At 33.7% G+C, this 21,095-nt stretch overlaps 1 protein-coding gene and 1 long non-coding RNA gene across 3 annotated transcripts; one reads left to right on the top strand and one right to left on the bottom strand.

Moving 5' to 3' along the window:
- Nucleotides 1-2: 2 nt before the first annotated feature.
- Nucleotides 3-20,822, bottom strand: LOC126750488 (uncharacterized). 2 transcript variants are annotated; one of them, XM_050460124.1, is made up of 4 exons: nt 20,532-20,822; nt 15,148-15,205; nt 14,139-15,082; nt 3-415 (listed from the first exon to the last, which is right to left on the bottom strand). In XM_050460124.1, exons 1-4 carry the CDS (start codon nt 20,664-20,666, stop codon nt 107-109), a joined length of 1,446 nt encoding a protein of 481 aa, XP_050316081.1. In that variant the 5' UTR covers nt 20,667-20,822; the 3' UTR covers nt 3-106. The 2 variants fall into 2 exon arrangements, with proteins under 2 accessions (XP_050316081.1, XP_050316082.1); XM_050460125.1 differs by having other exon boundaries at nt 14,139-15,070; nt 20,532-20,821.
- LOC126750499 (uncharacterized) lies at nt 7,521-10,215 on the top strand. The gene is made up of 3 exons (XR_007665741.1): nt 7,521-9,651; nt 9,708-9,791; nt 9,847-10,215. It is a non-coding gene; the product is annotated as an uncharacterized LOC126750499 (long non-coding RNA).
- Nucleotides 20,823-21,095: the final 273 nt, after the last annotated feature.

Here is a 21,095-nt window from a genome sequence, read left to right as displayed (position 1 = left end):
GCTAGAATATTATTTCACAATTTATTAATATAATTTAATACTTAATATAATTTAACTCCTATGACATGGAATTGTACACAAATGAAAAAATCATATTTTTAGATCATTACATTACACCGAAATTAAACAAATTATTATCAGGATTCTTACTGAAATCGAACATGTTGCCGGTCTCTTCAGGTTTCGCGTTCCACTTACGATAATCCTGGACCTCCTCGCCGCTCTGCCTATTTGATTGATAAACCGCTTGCGGCTGATAATTGTTGTCTCCGGTATCGACAAACGTCAGATCGTTTAATTGCTCGCAGAAGTCGTTTAATGGCGGTGGCGGCGGTGGGGGCATCATTACTCGATTTTGGATTAAATGGTAGTCGACATACATCGGATTCAAATTGTTTGGTGGGGGCATTACGACCTGAAAATATAAAATGTTAGGTCGACTGATTTATACCCAAGTACCGGGTCCGTTAAGTTGGCTCCCCCCAGTTAATATTTTTTAGCCAAACTGCTAGCACAGCAAGGTTATAGCTAGCACACCCTAGCACAACCATTGGTTGAGCTAGCACACCCATAGGAATCTTAAATTGGTCTCATGAAATCGGGGTGGCGTTCAGTTGCCCCCCCCCAGTTAATATTTTTCAAGCAAACCGCTAGCACAGTAAGGTTATAGCTAGCACAACCACTGGTTGAGCTAGCACACCTACAGGAATCTTACAATCGGGGGCTGGTGTTAGGTTGCCCCCCCTCCTCCACAGTTAATATTTTTCAACCAAACCGCTAACACAGTAAGGTTATAGCTAGCACAACCTTACTTTTAATAACACTTAAAATTTAAAATACCCTTTCACCAGTAGCTTCTGTATGGGAAAGGTGACATTTATTATTGCTTTAAACAAAACTAATAATCTATGAAATTCAGAATGATTTTTAAATTTATCTATATGTACGATAACTTCCTCAATAATATTAAATTCTTTTACTAAAATTCTTATACAGTTTATTTGATATTTTTGTCCGTATAATGTACTAAATTTTGCTTTTCTAAAAAGTTGTACCGAAATACTGAGTAAGTAATAATTTCGTACTGAATTCAGTATAATTTTTGTATTAAGACTGCAATCCTGGCACAGAAATGCGGAATATATTTGCGGTTGGTAGCACTGCCTTACTTGTTTAGGGACATCCCGATTCATAAAAATACAAAACATCAGTGCAACATCACTTTCCTTGTTTATAGAAAACTTGAGAACCCGCATCTTTCATTATTCTAAGTGCTTCATAGTGGTTTCGTTTTTTACTTAATTACTCGTAGAGATGATCAGTAGCAGGTAAGTAATTTATAGCTGATAATGTAGGTATAAAATTATCTGTTAGGATGATTTTTCGTTTTTTAGAGAAAACCTATTTCATTATTCGCGTTACGGTAAACGCAACATTAGTTTATGATACGTTGTAAAAGTAAAGAACATACAGGGTGTATAATATACAGGTGCACTGGGATCCATCAATAGATAAGTATCCGTGATCCATGGGAAGGGATTGCAAATTTAGAAATATAAGTGGGCACCAATGTCGGTGGTGGTAATTGAGGTAAAACAGTTTCAGTTATGCGACGTTGCCGCTTCTTCAAAAAATTATCAAGGTTGATTATTTTTTATGAGACACCCTGTATTTTTTCTCTTTTTTAAAACTTCCATTGATTCTCGACAGAATGTACGTAACGACGTAATGTACATATTTTGATAAAAGTATAAACGGTTTTCGACTTATTGACGTTCGAACAGACCTTTCAAAAACTTGGATGCCTATAAAATTGAAACGGTTCTAGTTGGAGGGAAACTAGTAAAAAAGGGAAAGAGTTGTCAAAAAAATAAAAAGTGGCGCCTCTGGAGCATACAATATTCGAGCAAAAATTTTGTTTAACACTTTTAATCACGTGACCCTTCCAGAAAATATTCTCTGCGTTCACGCAGAGGGTACTATTTTCAATACCATTACAAAAACCTTTAGTGATACTTATATGGGTACTTGTATACATCCGCGCCAATCCTGCCAATATAATTCAATTGAAAGAATTCATTATATTTCAGTCGAAGTAAACAATATAAATAATTTATCTGAAAAGGTCGCTTCTTTTTAAAAATTTGGAATGAAACGCTCACACAGGTCATGTATCGAATGTTCAGTCGGTTTGGTAACAAAACAGATTATCCTACATAATTTTTTTTTAATTATTGAACCAGTAAATATTCCCTCCTTAAGCTTAGAATTAGAAATATCACTTGATTCAATTCCGAAATATATATTAGTTGGTGAGACAAGATTTATCCTTCGTGGCATTTGCGCATATCAAGGGGAACCTGATCCAAATTACTTGGGACATTTTGTTGCATACGGATACAGACATAATAACAAATGGATCATGTACAACGATCCTTTACAAAAACCCAAAGCTGTATCACCTACGCAAAGAGTAAAATGTATTTTATTTTTTTACTCAATTTAATTTTTTTCAAATTCCAAATCATTTCAAAGTGACCTAAACTGTGAAACTTTTCGTTTCTATTAACGGCATTTTTTGTTCTCGAAAAATTATGACATAAAAAGTATATTAAATATGTATAAGTATTATTCATTTTTTGTATTTCTTTTAGTTTCCAAGTTTTGGTAGTAATAATTAAAGAAAATTGCAACTATAAAATGTAGTTTATTATTTGCCAATGTTTTGTTGATAGAGGGCAGTTATTAGCAATTGTGATTAATAATGTAGCTACAGGATACCCTTCACATTAATTAATTAAACTTTGGAGAGAACAGCATAAACTTATAGGTTTATAAAGATATTTTTTAGATACGTTATACGTTGCCTAAAACTGTATTACTTTTAAACTCAACGAAATTCAGGTGTTATCCCAGAAATTAAAAGTGCACACTGAGCAGAAAGAAAAAAATACTTTTTAAAAACTTTTAACACCCTGTATGTTAAGCAAGTGGCTTTTTTTCCGACCCTTCTGTATACTATATAAAAATAAGTATTTAGACATTATACATAATTCCTCCGAAAACATTACCCGCTTACAGGAATCACCCTTTATTTCCATGTAAAGTCAGAAAAAAATAAAAGGGAATTTTCGAATTTTCTCTTAATGCATTTCATTACATCGATTTTGAGTAACTACGTTTGTCGACTCTATTTTTGGTGAGTTACAATTTATACTTTTATTATAAGCATACATTTTACATTAGTTTTGATGTTTTACTTCTTCTCTTCTCTATGTTATTCTTTTAGAATCCCTGATGATGAGCATTTTTATGCTGAAAACATGTCGGGTATAACTTCTACATCTTAAATTCTTTATACCAATTTTAACTATAAGTAGAGAGAGAGACGTGAGGAGAGTGAGAGTGTTTTCATTTACCCTTAAATAATTTCGTATCTCTTATAATTCGTTTCCGAAAACTAATGGTCAGCCTCGAATTGACACACTGTATAACCACTGATATGAGGGGAAATTTAAAAATTTATAAAACAAACAAGGTAAAACACATTCGAGTTCTAACAAAATTCGCAAAAATCATAAGGTGTAACGTGTCCTTCAAAATATACCCCCTCCCCTTTCCCTGAGACGATTATAAGATACATGTGGGTGTGCTAGCTCAACCAGTGGTTGTGCTAGGGTGTGCTAGCTATAACCTTACTGTGCTAGCGGTTTGCTTGAAAAATATTAACTGGGGGGGGCTGGCGTTAAGTTGGCCCCTCCCCCCGATTTCATGAGACCATTATAAGATTCCTATAGGTGTGCTAGCTCAACCAATGGTTGTGCTAGGGTGTGCTAGCAGTTTGGCTAAAAAATATTAACTGGGGGGGCCAACTTAACGGACCCCCAAGTACCAATTTTGCTCTTCTAGTCAATATACAGGGTGTCAATTTGAAAAGGTCCCACCCTCTAAAGGCTATTAGTAAATAAGTGCGACCAACTTCAGGGGGTGATTCGGCATGGAAAAATAATGACAGTTTGCTATTTAAACGTATGTCCGCAAATGTGGTGTTAAAGTTTTTCTTACAAATTGACGATTTATTTATTGTTCTGAAACCGGTCGAGATATGCAAATGAGATTATCGCGCATTTTTTGGCATGCAATTAAGAATTTTATGTTCACCATTGGAGCGCATACGTGTAATGATCTCAATTTTTCTAAAGAAAAAATGGTACGCCACTAGATATATCAAATTAAAAATAATTTTTGAATTCCTCCTTGAATTTGTGACAAAAAATCTCTCTTATCTTTTTTCGTATGTGGCGCCGTTTTATGCAAAAAAACAATCTTGACGCGTATTCTTCATTTCTTAATAATACATTATCTTGTAGGCTACTGTCAACATGTATCTTATATTAAATACAAAATGTCAACATTTATCTGAGAAATACGAAATGTCAAATTAGCGTTCCTTCACTATTAAGCTATAACTAAAAGCTTAATAAGTAATTAATTTTTCTTTTATCGAAAAAAATGGAATATTTTACAAATGCGGAAGTGTCAGATATGCATTTTATCTATGCCGAAGTAATGGAAATGGTCGGCAAGCTCGAAGATCGTATGCTGAGTTGTGTCTAGGATGTAGACTACCCACCCCATCACACAATATTTGCTCGTCTTCACCAACTTTTGCGTGTAAATGGTACGTTTAAGAAACAAACGGGCGCCCTCGATAAGTACGAACGGTGCAACTAGAAGAAATAGTTCTAGAGTTAATTGAGTCACCTGAAACAAGTACTCGAAATATTGCAACTAATTCAATAAGAAACATATTGAATGTAAGCAACTTTACGGTATTTGAAATTCTTAAAGAAAATCATTTGTATCCATTTCATATTCAACGTGTGCAAGCTCTAATACCTAGAGACTTTTTTCCGCGTCTATTTTTTGCCAATGAATTCTTCATCAAATCGCTCAAATTCGTAATTTTTTAAATAGTATTTTGTTTACTGACGAGGCTACTTTTGGCCAATTTAATCCAAGCCATGGATTAATTGACGATCATTTAATCGGCCCATAAATTCTCTCACAAGGCCTAACAGGAGAATCATTTCCTACAGGAAGTTACCTGTTCTTTTTGAAGAAATTCCTCTACAGCTGAGGCAACACTTATGGTTTATGCATGATGGTGCACTAGCCCATTTTAGTATCAATGTACGTAATCACTTAGATACAGTATTTCAAAATCGTTGGATAGGTAGGGGAGGTACAGTGGCCTGCTCGATCGCCAGATTTAAATCCTCTAGATTTTTGCATTTGGGGTTTTATTAAGTCATTAGTTTATTCCACTCCCGTCGAAAATGTTGATGACCTGAGGAATCGAATTATAGCCGGCTGTGAGATAATAAGAAATACATTAGGAATATTTGCGCGAATACGAGAATCAATGAGGCGAAGAGTTGAATCTTGTGTAACGTCTGAGGGAGGTCATTTTGAACACTTGTTGTAGCTTTGCGCCTATTTAAAATTTTAGTACATATTGTTATTTTCTATTATTGTTCTGGTTTAATATTGTTGTATTAGATAGTTCTTGATAATGTATTAAAGAAATAAAAAATTCGCGTCAAGATGTGTTTAAAAAAATTGAGATCATTGCCCGTATGTGCGGTACGTACGTTTATATAGCAAACTCATTATTTTTCCATGCAGAATTACCCTCTGAAGTTTGTCGCACTTATTTACTAACACCCTGTATATTTCTGCCCTGTATAAAATTTAAAACTTTTCAAAAATACGTCAAATTTATTTTTGAGGGGGACATTTTTTAGGTTCATTTTCAATAAAATTGCCGCAGCCTCCTTGCAAGAGCGGACATAACCTCTAACATCTTAAATGGAAAGTGGGATCGAGTGATACCTCATTTTGAAGCTCTTTTAATTACCTTTTTATAACACACTTTATCATTTTATTAATACTTTATAAGAAAGAAATTAAAATTTAAAGGTATTTATTTTTTTAAGTTTATATGTCAAAATTGGGAAAGATAAACGAGCTAAACAAAAACAATGTACTAGGAAAGTTTTTGCAAATGAATCCTATTTGTCAGGGTGTGTTTTAAAAGCGAATTGGAACCAGTGTCAGCGATTTGATGAAGAAATATTCGATTTTTTTTTATCACAGAGCTGATGTTTAAACCATGTTTTTTGCAAAGCATCGTGATTTGATCGTTTAGAGTTTATAATCGCACACAATCTGCGAGCAACAGCTGCAGTATTGGAATTTGCATATACATAGCCTTAGTCAGTGCTGAGCGTGTTACAAGTCTAATGAAATGTTTAAAATTCTTAAAGAATATCGTTAAGCGTCTCTGGCTAATATAACAGTTTTTGAATACTTTACATCAAAAGATGAGTTGCGAAGTGATTCAATTCTGCTTGGATTGTGCGATGGAGGTTTGCTGAACGAAAACCAAGATAGGGATTGTAACTTATAACATATTTTTTTTCTTTTGTATTGGTTATAACAAATTATTAACAATTTAACACACATCCGACAGCTCAGAGAAGATGCAACTAACTTCTTAAACGATAATTTTATAAATATGTGCAGATATGATATGCAGGGATTCCTAATTAATGGGCCTTCTTAATCGCCTGATTCTAATCCTGCCGACTATTAGGTTTGGGGACCTAAAATCCAAGTTTCTCGCATATATATTGTCAGAACCTTCTTTTTTTACTGAGGAAAGAATAAGAATCGAATTGAAGAGCAGGCCTCATCTTTAATAATCTGACGTTTATTCTTTTGAACCTACTAAAGAAAAATAACTTTGACCAGAGGCGTGGAAACCAGGGGGATATTTAATAAATTTAACCCCATTTCTCTAAGACTTCAATTTATGCTCATTTGGGTATCAGATTATGATGCTCCTATACCTTTTGCATAAAATAGGTGTTCTCAGCAAAAATCGCTAAATATCACCGTTTTTGTAAAGATTGACTGAAAGTAAATTAAGAATAATTATTAATAATGTTAATTAATGTTACTAAAGTTCATTTGCCAAAAAGTGATAGTGCATGTTAACAAGGTTGAGAATGAAAAAGGACTAAACTTAACTTTCTGCTGGACGTCCCACAATATTGTCCAATCAAGTAATTTTAAAAAGTACATAAATTTATATCTACCATATCAAAAATTCTTTCAACTCCTATAAAATTTCATGTTTAAATTTAATAAAATCACCCGTGAATACATTCAATTAAATTATGTTAATACAGTCCTAGAGTCGAAACAAGCCACAACCCGTAAAAAGATTTGTATTTTAGGATACATTCTATTACTACCGCTTTTCGGCAAATTAACTTTCACATTATTATTAATATAATTAATTCTGGTGCTGAATCTTAATTTACTTTTAGTCAATTTTTACAAAACTGGTGATATTTAGCGATTTTGCTGAGAACATATTTTTTATGCATATCATAATCTGATACGCAAATAGGCAGAAATTAAAGTCTTAGAGAAATGGGGTTAAATTTACCAAATATCCGCCGATTCCACGCCCCTGGTTAAAATTATTTTTGTTTAGTAGATTCTGAAGAATAAACTTAGGTACTATCAATAATTTATGTCCCAAAATTGGTTGCGGTAGCTAAAGTACTTCCGATGCTATAAAACGAAAACTAGTTTTAAAAGGTTAGCTACAAAGCTTTAGCTCACTAAGAAAGCATTTCCGGAACCTTTATTTTTTGACGTTTTCTATCTACCCTAGAAGTTTGTAACATGGTCAACGGAACACCCTGTATGTTCTTCTCCATTACATGGGAAACATAATCCTTCCATCGTTCGATAATGGTCCCAGGAAAATAAACACAGAAGTTTTCAATTTCGTACTCGATACCTCCATATTTGGGATGAGATTTTGGATTTTTAAACGCCCAGAAATATTTTGAGTCGCTTTAAAAGTTCTTCTTCCCATTCAAATCTTCCCTGATTTTGATTGTAATTGGTCTAATGTCAACTAGGCGGCTGTCCTGTTCATAATGCGATTATGGAATATTTTTCAGAGATTGACGATATTAAATGGCCTTCTAGTGTCCGCGAGAGAAAATTGTTGAAGATACCGATTCCATTTCGCTAAAAACTCTTTTGGAAGTACGAAATGACTTTTATCAGCCTGAATCCATATTGATTTGAGGAAAACACGGATAGAAGTTAGTTAAAGTCCAGTTCAGAGATCTATTAGAATCTTTGATGTGTCGCAGATGCCGCACTAACTAGTCCGTGCGCCTATGTCATATTTATTGTTGCATGATATATATGTTTAAATGGCAAAATTTTATATTGTCTATCTATGAAATCATTTTAAATATACGTAAAACCCCATGTTTTATACTATTTTTTATTTTTCTTTCGAAAGTGTCAATTTTTAGAAAGAAAATAATATCACAAGAAAATAATATCAAAAAATTGACCGCGGACTAAAATCCAAGCATCTTACAAAATATTTTAAACACTTCCAGCACTCACAGACTTGTCACCTCTTTTTAGCCAGTCTATTAAACAAAGATAAAACACCTGCGTTCTGACAATTCCTACTTTAGGCTGTCCAAGTGATTGTGTATCTCTCTCTATCCCACTGAATTTAAGAATTACGGGGCCGTACCCAAATAAATTTTTGGACCGTTTTTGTATTATTTTGGTTGGATGGGTCTATCAGCTTTAATAGTTGGGAGGGGGGCCATGTGAGGTTATTATTTGATGTGTTTTTCCGGTTATGCTTTTTACACGTTTATGAAAGTAAAGAATTTAGAATTTGGCTTGTATTCCTGTAAATTTGTTGCAGTTTTTACTGTGAGGAACAGTGTTTTTTTATTTGTGTTTGTGGATTTGTTTTGGTATTATACCTAAATACCTTAAAATGTTTCGACCCTGGAAAAATAGGCAGGAAAATTTGGCAAATGAAGAGGAAAGTGTTTGTGCGAGCTTATGGAGACCGTGGGTGTACAAGAAAGACAATAACATTTGTGATAAAAACAATAAGAGTGATCTGGGCAGTGATTTAGACTTACATAGTTCTGATAGTTCATTTTCCAGTATTGAGGAAGCAAAAAGAAGCAAGGGAAGTAGAAGAAACAGAGGAAATCAAGCAGTTTTTAAAGAACAAATTTATCTAAATATCTATAACAATCTAAGGAATGATACTCAGTTCACAAATGATTGTAGTGCTTTGCAAAAAATAGCGTTTTTAACAGGGGTTCCCTATAAGACAATATGCCTGTAAAAAAAAGGATTAAAGACAGAATAAAAAGGAAAGATGCAGGACAATCAAAGGGACTTGACATGGATATTGCCAAATTGCTAAGGAAAGCTGTGTATTCTAAATACAAAAACAATGAGGTTCTGACCATATAGACACCTTATCGGCAAGGGACAAACATTTCTCAGTCTCAACCTTGCGGAGATACCTGATAAAACTTGGATTTAAGCTTAAGATGGTTAACAAAAGAGCTGCTGTAATGGAATTGTCAGGTGGTGTATAGAATATTTGAGGAAAATTAAAAAAAGTTGGGAGGAAGAAAGATCCATATATTATTTAGCCGAAACATGATATGATACATTTATGATTGATGTATGATTTGCATTCTCTGGGAAAAATCCTGTTTTGCTATGGTAAGAAAAACACTGTTTTTAATAAGAAAACAAATCTAAAATTTTGTTTTTTACAGCTTACTACCCCTGTTGTCCTTCAGCAACACAATAAAGACTGCTTCTTCCTCCATTCTCTGGAAAAAAGTCCCTTTTTTGCTATAGTAAGAAAATCCTATTTTTATTAATTAAACAAGTTTAAAGTTTTGTTTTTTTCAGCTTACTGCCCCTGTTTGTCCTTCAGCGACACAATAAAGTATATATAATGTAATGCTTTAGAATCCATATGCTGATGTGCGAGATGAAGTTGGAATCCATGGCGGCAACAGAGAAACTATTTCCTTCCTTAATGGAAGAAACTGCTAAAGAACAATGGCAAAAAAACAGAATTTACAAAATTTGTATTAACTTTTTGGGCCAGATTCAAAAGAGTGGTTAAATTTATAAAAGTATTTAGTATCCTCGCTGTAGTTTTAGGATCCAGTATACTTAAAATGTAGTGTTTTGTATAAGATGTTTAGTTTTTAGTATAAGCATTTATTTTTGTTAATTTTTATCTAAACTCTCCTAATATGCATAATAACTAAATACGAGGCAAACAAATTAATAAATACGTTCAGGATGTAAAGTGTGTTTTTTTTATAAGTAAAAGTTGTGTCTTTTAAAGGCATAAAGTATAGACAGCCAGATGATTTTTAATGTAAAAGTTTATTTAAAAAAATATACTTCCAATTTTCTGACTACATAATTACTTTTTATCAAAAGAAGTTGGTACTAAATATAGAGATGGGTTTTCATGAGTATATTATTATAATAATATATCATAATATGTATTAATTAAAAAAAACTATAATAAAGGACATTGAATATGGCAGCCACAATCCCCATTAATAATCACCACCATGTAAAAATAAATCTCAATTCCCAAAAAAAAGGAAATATATAAAATTTGAAGACAAACCAAAACATTTTACACTTTTGTGTCAAAAAGTAACTATTTAATGCCTTAATCCACAGAATAAATGGGCCTAAGTAATTTGTCACCTACTCTCTCATTAAACTCAAAAATGCTTTATTGTCAATATAAACATAGAAGTTGTAGACAAAGCCAATAGACTGTACATTAAAGGAATAAAAACGAGAAACTAATTTAAAATAAAATAAAATTATATAGTAAAACTTTGAAAAATACTTAAATGCTAATCATTAAAAATTCATCATAGTTTAGGTGCTACATAGTTTAGTACGCTTTACTAGCAAGAAATATTTTCTTCCTTGTACGTAGGCTTTTTTTCAGTCTTAAGTTGTCTTATTTCTAGTGGAAGTTTATTAAACAGCTTTCTACCTCCATATATGATAGAGCTACGGACAAGTTCAAAATGAGGAATGGGTAGCCTCAACAAATAGTTTTGTCGCGTATTATAGTGGCTTCCTAAGTGGAGTTCCTGTTTATATTTTCTAAAAACTAAGCAAACTGTTTCCAAAATAAAAATACAACACAGGGTTTAAATATTATGACTCACAAAAAGCGGGCGACATGAATCACGAGGCTTGGCCCCACATAGATATCTAATGGCCCCTTTCTGGAGTACAAACACTGAACTAAAAAGTGAATTTGAACATGAACCCCAAAAGCAAATTTCATATCGAAGGTGCGACTCGATAATCGCGAAGTATGCAGATCTGGCGATGGAGAAATTAAGACTGGTGGCAATAACCCTTAGGGCGTAGCAGCCTGATGAGACTTTTCTACATACATTCACAATATGTTCTTCAAATTTAAGGAACTTGTCTATGGAACGACCCAAAAACTTACTGAACGGTGGCATGTTGATGGCTTCATTATTTAAACATATATCATTTGTATTACATTTAAGGATATTTGTTTTGGAAACATTAAATGTCAAAAAATTTGCATCACACCAGTCTTTGATTTTTAACAAATCTGCACGTATATTGGCCTCCATTTTAGAAACATCAGAGTCGTGCCAAAGGATGGTGGTATCATCGGCACACCAGTTACCTGCAGTTGTGGCAGATCGTTCACATAAATGAGAAAAATTAAAAGACCAAGTACTGATCCTTGCGGAACACCCACATTTATATTAAGTTCCTTAGACATACCACCATTAAATTTGACAGCCTGGACACGATTTGATAAGTAGGAACGAAACCACTCAAGGGCAGTTCCCCTGAAACCATAGAGCTCCAGTTTCATCAGCAGCACTCTGTGACTCATGCAGTCAAATGCCTTGGACAAGTCACAGAATACCGCTGCTGCAACTTCACCAACATTCAGTCGGTTGTACAGGTGCTCTAGAAAGCTAAAGATAGCATCATTTGTGCTCACAGACTCACGAAAGCCAAACTGCTGAAGACTCAATAGGCCAAATCTATTTGAAAATGAAACCATCCTCACCTTAACGAGCCGTTCCACTATTTTGGCTAGAGTAGGCAAAAACGCTATAGGTCTAAAGTTAGAAGGACAGTCGCGATCGCCACCCTTGTAAAGAGGAACAATCATTGCTCTTTTTAAGCACTCTGGGAAAACTCCAGACATAAATGAAAAGTTAATTGACTCGGCCAAGACTTGCAAAGCAACAAGAGGTAAAACAGAAAATATTTTAAGAGAAAGCCCATCCCAACCTGATGAACTCTTATTCTTAATATTAACCATTAACTGTTTAAACTCTTCTACACTTTTGGGGGCAAAAAAGAAAGATTCGGCTACTACCACATTGCTGAGATAGCTCCTAGGACCTATTTTTTGTGAGAGATTGGCTGCAAGGTTACTAGCAATATCACAGTAGAAGGAATTGATGACATTGGAATCTAAGGTACTTGGAATAACCAAGACATTATTTTTACCCCTAAGCTCATTTAAAATCTTCCAAGACTCTTTTGCTCTGTTGGAGGAATTATTTATCCTCCTTTGAAAGTAGGTCCACTTAGCCATTCTGATTGAGTTTCTGTAAATCTTGCGGTATCTGTTATAATAATTTAAAAATGTTGCATTGTTCATAGCGTATTTCCTAATGTAAAAAAGGAAGCGCATATTTTTCCCAGATACTCGTAAACCCTTAGTATATCAAGGTTTTCTATTTCGTTTCTTAATATTGACAACAGGAAAAGCAGTGTTAAAATTGTTTAATACTATTTGATGAAAGCTATGCAGTGGGTTAACAGTAGTCAATACATTATTCCAACTTGACATATTGCAAAGCAAAGAGACTTGACTTGTTATAAGGGACTGATGGCGCTAAAAACTAAACTTATGAAATTAAAATTTTTGGTTAAACTCATTTAACGTACTTAAATCTTATATTTAAATTAAATATTATCTTGCTATCAACTATCCTGAATTTCTAACTTAATAAAACTAAACCCAAAAATCCCGAATAATAAAGTTTTAAATACAAATAAATTTTAAGGCCGGACCTGTGCAACTTTTCACGCTTGAGTGGCTGTGACTAAGGTCAGGCGTTTAACAAAATAGTACGTGGGCACATGCAGTCACATTTTACGAATCAAATGTATAAATTCTTAAAAAAATGCTTAAAACATTTATTTATTTTATGAAATGATTAAATATCGCTTAGAATAATACTTTATGACTCTTTTCACATAAAATTTTGCGGTTTAAAGATGCATGTCATGTGACAATACAAGCAACACCGGCACACGGACTATTTGCGGTACATCAAAGATTCTAATAGATCTCTGAACTGAACTATAACTCGAATTTCATTCCGTATTTTTGGTCCGTTGTACTATTTGATTTTTATTGTTATTTTTGAATATTTATAATTTTTTTTTATCAGTTATTTTGTACCATTCTTTTTAGAATGTCTAATTTGGGTTCCACATATTTTAACTGTGACTATTACGGCTTTTTAATTAATTATCAGTGCCCAAAATTATTTGGAACACAAGGTTTCCTAGTATATATGGAGGAGCACCAGGGTTTTACCTTCGAGATTTGAGTCAATGAGGACAATGTTTTAAATTTAGTGGCCTCTATGGTTGAAGCAATTGTGGGAGGTCAAAACACTGTAAACACCAAAAACTCGAGTAAAAATATAACGTCATTTTACGGATACGCTTGTCCATAGTGGATGGGATAAAAGTCACGGATAGGCTTGAGAGCCTTACGTATCCGTAATTACGTACCAATGTGGATTTAGGCGCTAATAGGTTAACATATTGTTTAGCCAAAGAAAGTCTGTTAGAGTCTTTTATTCAAAGAATACATTTTTGTTAAGTATATTTTTGTATAGTATTTATTTTTCCCTTTTATCAGTGTATATTTTATTTTTATTAGAATAACGCTTTAATATTCATTATGCAATACATAGCATACTACACATTTTGTTTGAGATTACGATTCTGTAGGTTGTACTCTGATGTATGTAAAGCCTGTGTCAGAAAAATATTGTGCAAATGTGAAGAAAGAACAAACAACCGTGAGTCATTCGTAGTGCAACAATGGCTAATATTTTAAGAAAACTTACCGTTTTATTTTGTACTTGGCCTGGATACACGTACTGATCATAATAACCGTTATAACCCATGACTTGATCGACGGGCGGCACTCTATATGGTGCGGGGGTGTCCTTCATACTGGTCACCCGCCTCAAAAACCCATTGTTCTCCACAGGTATGTTTTGAGGAGACGCATAATTGACGGCGCATCCTGGACGAAACTCGAACAAGTCCCGTTGGCACATAACTGCCGGTTGTAGCGGATTTTGCGTCATCGACGGCAATATTTTGGCTTTTTGTTTTCCCGGTGTGTAATAAACCCATTTCGCGGGTGGAAGGGGGGAGCACGTTTCGTACTGCTCTTCTTCGGAATGAGTGTCGTCGGAATTGGTTTCAGTTTTAGTGATGGATTTGCCCTCCAGAGCTGCGTTGGTCCGCTTTATTTGCTTTTTGATGTTCTGCTGACACTCGTCTGAGATGTTCTTTCTGAAAGTGACCCGCATCTTTTTAATAATATTTTCGCAAAGCTTGTCATTGTATTGCAATGAATCGTGATGGAGCGAGGCGAAATTTTCATCAAAACGAGTTGACAAGTTCGAGGCTTCTTGGGCTTCTTCTACAGGATCTTTGTAGCAATTTTCTTCTTCTTCTTCTCTAATACGCTCGTTTTGTACTTTGGAAAACTTTTCGCTGATCTGCTTAAATATACTTTTAGGTTTCTTCTTTAGAATCGATTTAATACAGCTGGTTGGCACGGGACTTACAACTCGCATATCGATATCCTGATCCTCAAACAGCGAATTGCTTCCACTGGATTTAAAAAAGTGGCTATTTTCGTCACCCTGCTTTTCTATTATTCTCTGGGAACGTCTTAGGTTCTGGCTTTTTTGTTCCAAAAAAGCTTCTAAGTTCTCCGTGAGCAAATGTTCTCTGGTTTGGACTTTTTGAGTGGGGGGACGTCCTAAAAATAAGTCTAATCAATTTATATAAATTAATTACCAATTTATAAAAGAAAATATTAAGATATTTGTGATATACCTCTTGCTCGTTTTACTGTGCCTGACGTAAATCCGTTTATCAGGAAACCAGGGAGAAGCTAAAAATGATTTTTTATTAATTATCATTGTAAATTTCCTTTCATTCAGAGAATTAGCCAATGTAAATAAAAATTAAAATCCAGTGTAAAAAAACGAGTGCAAACTTCAAACTTAGATGTTTAAATACAGTCTATTTGTTTATTAATGTTTGACTTGCTCACATATATTTCATCCGAGCTGTTTGGAGAAAGGTTTCACAAATCAACCAAAATTATCTAACAAAAAAATACTGCTACTGCTATAAGTTCAGTGTAGAGCAGCATATAAAAATGATTCAAGTATAATTTATTGAAGATCGAAGTTCCAATTAAGTGGGAAAATCGATTTAGGTAAGTTCTTCTAGTTTAAATAACCTATTACGTCTCTGTCTACATATACAGGGTTCCTGTTATAATATTATAACATGTTACGATCCTTTTTCGGGGTCTTAGGGGAAGTCAAAAGCTTTTAAATTGCTTAATAATGTATGGATCCAACGTCCATCGTTTTCAAGGTATTTAGATTTTTGTTATTTCTTAGAACATCTCAGATTAACATACATTTTTAAGATGAAAAAATTGACTTTTTTTACTAATTATCAAAGTGCTCTCATTCTCTTAATTCTGGTGAAATCCCGGTATAACCTGGTATTTTCGTGATATAGGTGATGACGCTGGTATAGTTCGAAATCGACCCGAAAAATGAAAAATCCCAAATTTTGGAGGTCGATATCTCGGCTTCTATTGGCACTATCGGAAAACTTCTAATTCTTAAAAAAAAAATACAAACGTATTTAAAAACATATTTGTATTGTTTTACCTAACAAAACTCTAATTTTATTCAAATGTAGTAGTAAAAAAAAGTTTTATCTACATTTACAATTAATATCCATACGAGAGCCTCAATTTTTATGCAAATAAGTCGCATTATATTCCTTAAAAGGCTTTTTACAACACTGCTAGTTAGTTGACCTTGAATAACGTTTGCAGCATTTATTATGCAAATATTCAACATTTAGCACAAGCTCGACACTAGACTTTTCATATGCCCCCAAACATAAAAATTTATAGGCGTGAGGTCTGGACAGTTCGCTGCGGAATACCGATGTTGACTGGTACTTCAGAACTTGTAACACGACCAATATCCACATACTGAAACCTATTTGATGAGTAGTTTCCTAATAATAATACGTAATAAATACGTAAAATAAACGGTATCAAAGGTCTTGGCCAAGTCTAGAAAAACACAGAGAATCTTTTCAGTTTTCACCCCTGTCCATCGAAGAATACAAGGTTCCTGCTGAATTTGCCAAGGTTCTCTGATCCAAGGATGCTCTATAGAGCATGAATTTATCCAAACGTATTTTTATAATTTTTTTCACTATTTTACTTATAGTACTTAATATAGAAATTGGGCTATAATTCATGACTGCATATTCGGACTGACCCATATAAAGCGGTCTAATAAGTGCTTTGTTAAAAACCTGTGCAAAGTTGCCTCCAGAAAAGGATTTGCTTATTGAATATGTAAGGGGTTTAGCAAGAAACTCTGAAAATTGTTTGAGAGTATCAGCTTTTAAGTCATTCAGACCAGGCGCTTTTCCACTCTTCAAGGAGCTGATAATTTCAAAAACTTCTCCCTCGGAAGTTGGCTCAAGGAATAGGGAATTTGTTTTTTTTTTGAATTTTCAATTATATAATTATTTTTTTTTACTTTAAGTTCGTCAATCTAATAAGATTTTTAAAAAAATTACAAATATCTAAATATTTGGAAAACGACGGGTTTGTACGTATATACACATTATTAGGCAATTTATGACTTCTCCTAAAATCTCTTAAAAGGCTCGTGTAGGCAGTAACCCTGCATGGGGTGAATATGCCTAACTCAGTCCACACCCCAAAAGTCGGCCATCAATACATAAATCAATACAAAATAAGAAAATCTCCTATTTTAAGTTCAAAATAAAAAGCTCACTTTAATCGGCCGTCTTTCCCGCCAATTCCCATCTATTTTGGTAAACATAACCCTAAAATTGTGAATTAGGTGCTATAATTAATTATAATTTTTAGGTGTTATAATTTTTATAGTTTGCTTCTGGCTGTTTTATTGGATGTCGTATAAGTACTTTTAATTAATTATTCATTTATTAGAATTCAGGAATATCGTGAATCTGTACAATATCATATTTTATTCATTCTCTCTTATCGCAAATGAGTTGTTTTCTCTGTCTGAACTGATTAATGGCAAATACAACCAAAAAGCCATTAGTCGGCTCCCTTAATTAGAAGTTACCGATCTTTGGTAGTTTTGTGGCCAACCTTTAGATTTTGTTTTTAAATTTTTAATCCAGTACTGGGTAAGTATAATATTTTGAAAAATCTATTTTTTTTACAGGCTCCGCTTAATTTATTCAAAATGGCTCAGGAAAGGCGATCATTTTTAAACATTCTGGAGAATTTCTGAGTCAGGCTTTAATATCAATAAGAGAGCAAAATTTAAGCCTACGGGCAGCAAGTAAGGCGTTTGGGGTACCAACAACTCTACAAGACAAAATAAACGGAAGGGTACGAGAAGGTCCTATAGGCAAATGGGTACACACGGTGCTTACAAAAAATGAAGAATCAAAAATAGTTAAATGGGTGATAGATTTGTGTAAAGACAAGAGGCAGACTCCCTTCGCAAATAATCGTCCAGGGGAAAAGTGGTATAAATTCTTTTTTAAAACGACATCCAGAATTTTCACTGCGAAAACCTGAAGGATTGACCAAAAGGAGAGCTATAACAACAGAACAATTCATAAGAACATGGTCTGCTGATTTAAATGCATATTTGGAAGAAACAGGTAACTTAGATATTATTATGTATGATCCAGAGAGAATACTCAATTGTGACGAAAGTGGCTTCAATTTATGTCCTAAAACAGGACAAGTTTGAGGTCCTAAAGGTGCCAAGAATATTTTGGAGACAGGGAATTATTTTGGAGGAAATAATAAAGAAAATATTACCAAACTTCTTGTCTTTACTGCCAGCGGTAAAACTGCAGTGCCATGGGTGGTTTTAAGTATGTTCGAATTCCTAGAGCAATTAGACAGCAGTGATCCATTATGGCATATTACAAAATCAGATTCAGGATGGATGAAAAGTATTTTTTCTTTGAATATGTATTCACCCAGTTGCTTCCTTGGTTCCAGTCGCAAAATATCAAGTTTTTTTGTTGACGGCCATAATTTGCTTTTGACCATGAAATTTAGCCAATTCTGGGAGAGAAATGGTATTATATATTGTACAGTTTGCCTCCCAATACTACCCATATGATGCAGATGTAGCTGTCTTTAAACCCTTGAAAAGTGAATGGAAGAAAGTAACTCGTCAATGGCTAAGTAAACCTGAAAACATTCACTTGGCGGTTATCAAAACAACATTTTGCCCTTAAGACTGTTCTAGAAAAGCCTTCTTTTCGGAAAATGCGGATTCTTCCCATTTGACCCTGACGCAGTGGACTATACGAAATGTGTTCAAAATTATTTGGAATCACTGATAAATAATGAGTTTAAGGAGGATCCAATTACAGACGAAGAAATTAATGTGGCCAAAAAAGTATTGTCGATGAAGTTCAAAGATTGATTGGAGAAAAATTGGATCATCAATGATTTGGTGCTTCAACTCGAGTGTTTTAAAACTGTTCGGGGTTTTCGAGAAGAGATAGAGGAAAACGTAATAAATCATGAACTACCTGAGACTGAGCCTGGGGCAATAATGAAAATCTTGTTCACCACTCTTAAAATTTAAAAGACATGGGTGAATGGTTACCTATTAAAGATATACCAATCATTTTTGTTAATGACAAGTGTAATGATAGTGTCTCCAAACTTATGAGCGATAAGGCCCATGGAAGGCATTGAAACAATTGAGTAACCAACAAGAATACCATGAAACTGCCACTCAGGAAACCAAAGAAATTGGTGAAACTAATTTGAATGGCATACATTTGAAGAAAGTGTAAAAAATCGTAAAAGCCGATATACATCAAGTTAATATACAAGAGCCTCTAGTTGCCACAGGCACAGATGACAAAATTCTCACTGCAAGAGAAACCCTTTGACAATGTAATATTCTACTGTCTCAATTACAAGAGAGTGTCAATATACAAAAAATTAATGTATTACAAGACTGTCAAATTAAATACCCCTATTGAAAAGGTTTTATTTTATCCCACTCCCATTATATCAAGAAAGAGAAGAAACCTGAATACTCAACAAGCAACTATCTCTTCTCTAAAACACAGAGCTTATTTGGAAAAAAGAAGTGCAGAAACAAGAAGACAACCACCAGACACCCGCCGAGAAAAATGCTGTAAAAAAATCCAGGAAAAGGTGCTGGGCATGTCAAGAAGAGTTGGATAGTGAATTAGATGAAGAACATACATGAGATAACTGCGCTAAATCTGAAATGTACCGGTTTGAAATGTACCGGAGTTGAAACAAAAATACTTTATAAATGTCATGCATGCTAGCTTAATTTAACGTTATTCTGTTAATTTATACTGAAAGTTTTGATCAGATTTTTGTGTTTTCGTTTTATAATAAAATTGTGGAATGTCCAATATATTTTATATAAGAGTTTTAATAAATCCATTTTTATAAGAATGGTGTTTAAGTGATTAAGTCATCTCTACCTGAACAAAAACACATTGGTAAGCTTTTGGCCCTTAGAACATTGAAAGGCTAGAAGTAGCATGCTGTGGAACTATGGGCAGCTTAGAACATTGAAAGGCCTTTCAATGTTCTAAGTTTTGGCCGGCTATTAGATAGCCAATGGCCGACTGTTGGGTTTTCATGCAAAATATTTGATTTTACAAATTTCACATGGTTGCCATGACATGTCAACCAGTGTGTGTATTAGTAAGAATTAGTTAGCATATAATGGAACAGAGAATTTTTGTTCTCATGGCAGTCTGTTAAATGGCCGACAATTGGCACATTTACCATATATTTCTTGACTTGGTTAAAAAATATTTTTATATTTGCATATCAGTTTTGAATAGGACTATTTATGTAAACATACTCATTCTTATATTTTTTATTTCCTAAAATTCTATAAATATTTTTTCCGGACTCATTAATGGTAGTAAATAGTAAAAGCAGACTAGGGTGATCATACTTTGTCGAGACTAACACCACTGACAGTACTTTTATTTTAGCGCTAAATATTCATATAGAACTAAGTGAAATCGACCAAGAGCTTCCCATGTAAACGCACTCATTATTTTTAATTTGCATCCATTAATTATAAATTATAAATACAATATAATATAATAAAGTACTTAAATCAATTGATAGTACTTACAGTAACCCTCTTAGCTCCAATAGTCTTCGATTTGCCAACATTTCTGTTAATATGGTGCAAACTTCCCTTCTCCCCTTTGGAGTTGACCTTGGGGACTGCGCGGCGGCGCTGTTTCGGTGGTTTCTTCGCGTTCATTTCAGGTAGGAACTTAACACACGTTTTCCAATTAATTAATTGACGGTTTAAGTGAATTTTTGAAAAAAATAAATGTGACGTTCGAACTAAAATTAATGTAAAAAAAATTATTAGGTTGACAAGCACATGACGTAGACGAGTTAATTTTATACTGTTTTTTTTTTAACAAAAAACAAATGAATTGACAATACTCCATCGGTTGCTTGATCCTTTTAAATATTTTTATTGTAATCTGTTAAATGTCTATTTTTTTCACATTTTTATGAAAATTAGGCATATAACAGTAAATAATTACAGTATATTATAGTGCATTAGTTATATTTATGTTTAAAAATGCTTGAACTTCCATCTTGTACAGGATAAGACTTGTTTTTGCTTAATCTTAGCATATGGTGCAAGCCGGCAACGTTGTATTATGGTATGATAATA

The sequence above is a fragment of the Anthonomus grandis genome, chromosome 2 (genome assembly GCF_022605725.1).
Source record: "Anthonomus grandis grandis chromosome 2, icAntGran1.3, whole genome shotgun sequence".
Taxonomy (NCBI): Eukaryota; Metazoa; Arthropoda; class Insecta; order Coleoptera; family Curculionidae; genus Anthonomus; species Anthonomus grandis.
The sequence above is the reverse complement of the archived record's forward strand: the minus strand, read 5'-3'. Positions and strand labels throughout refer to the sequence as shown.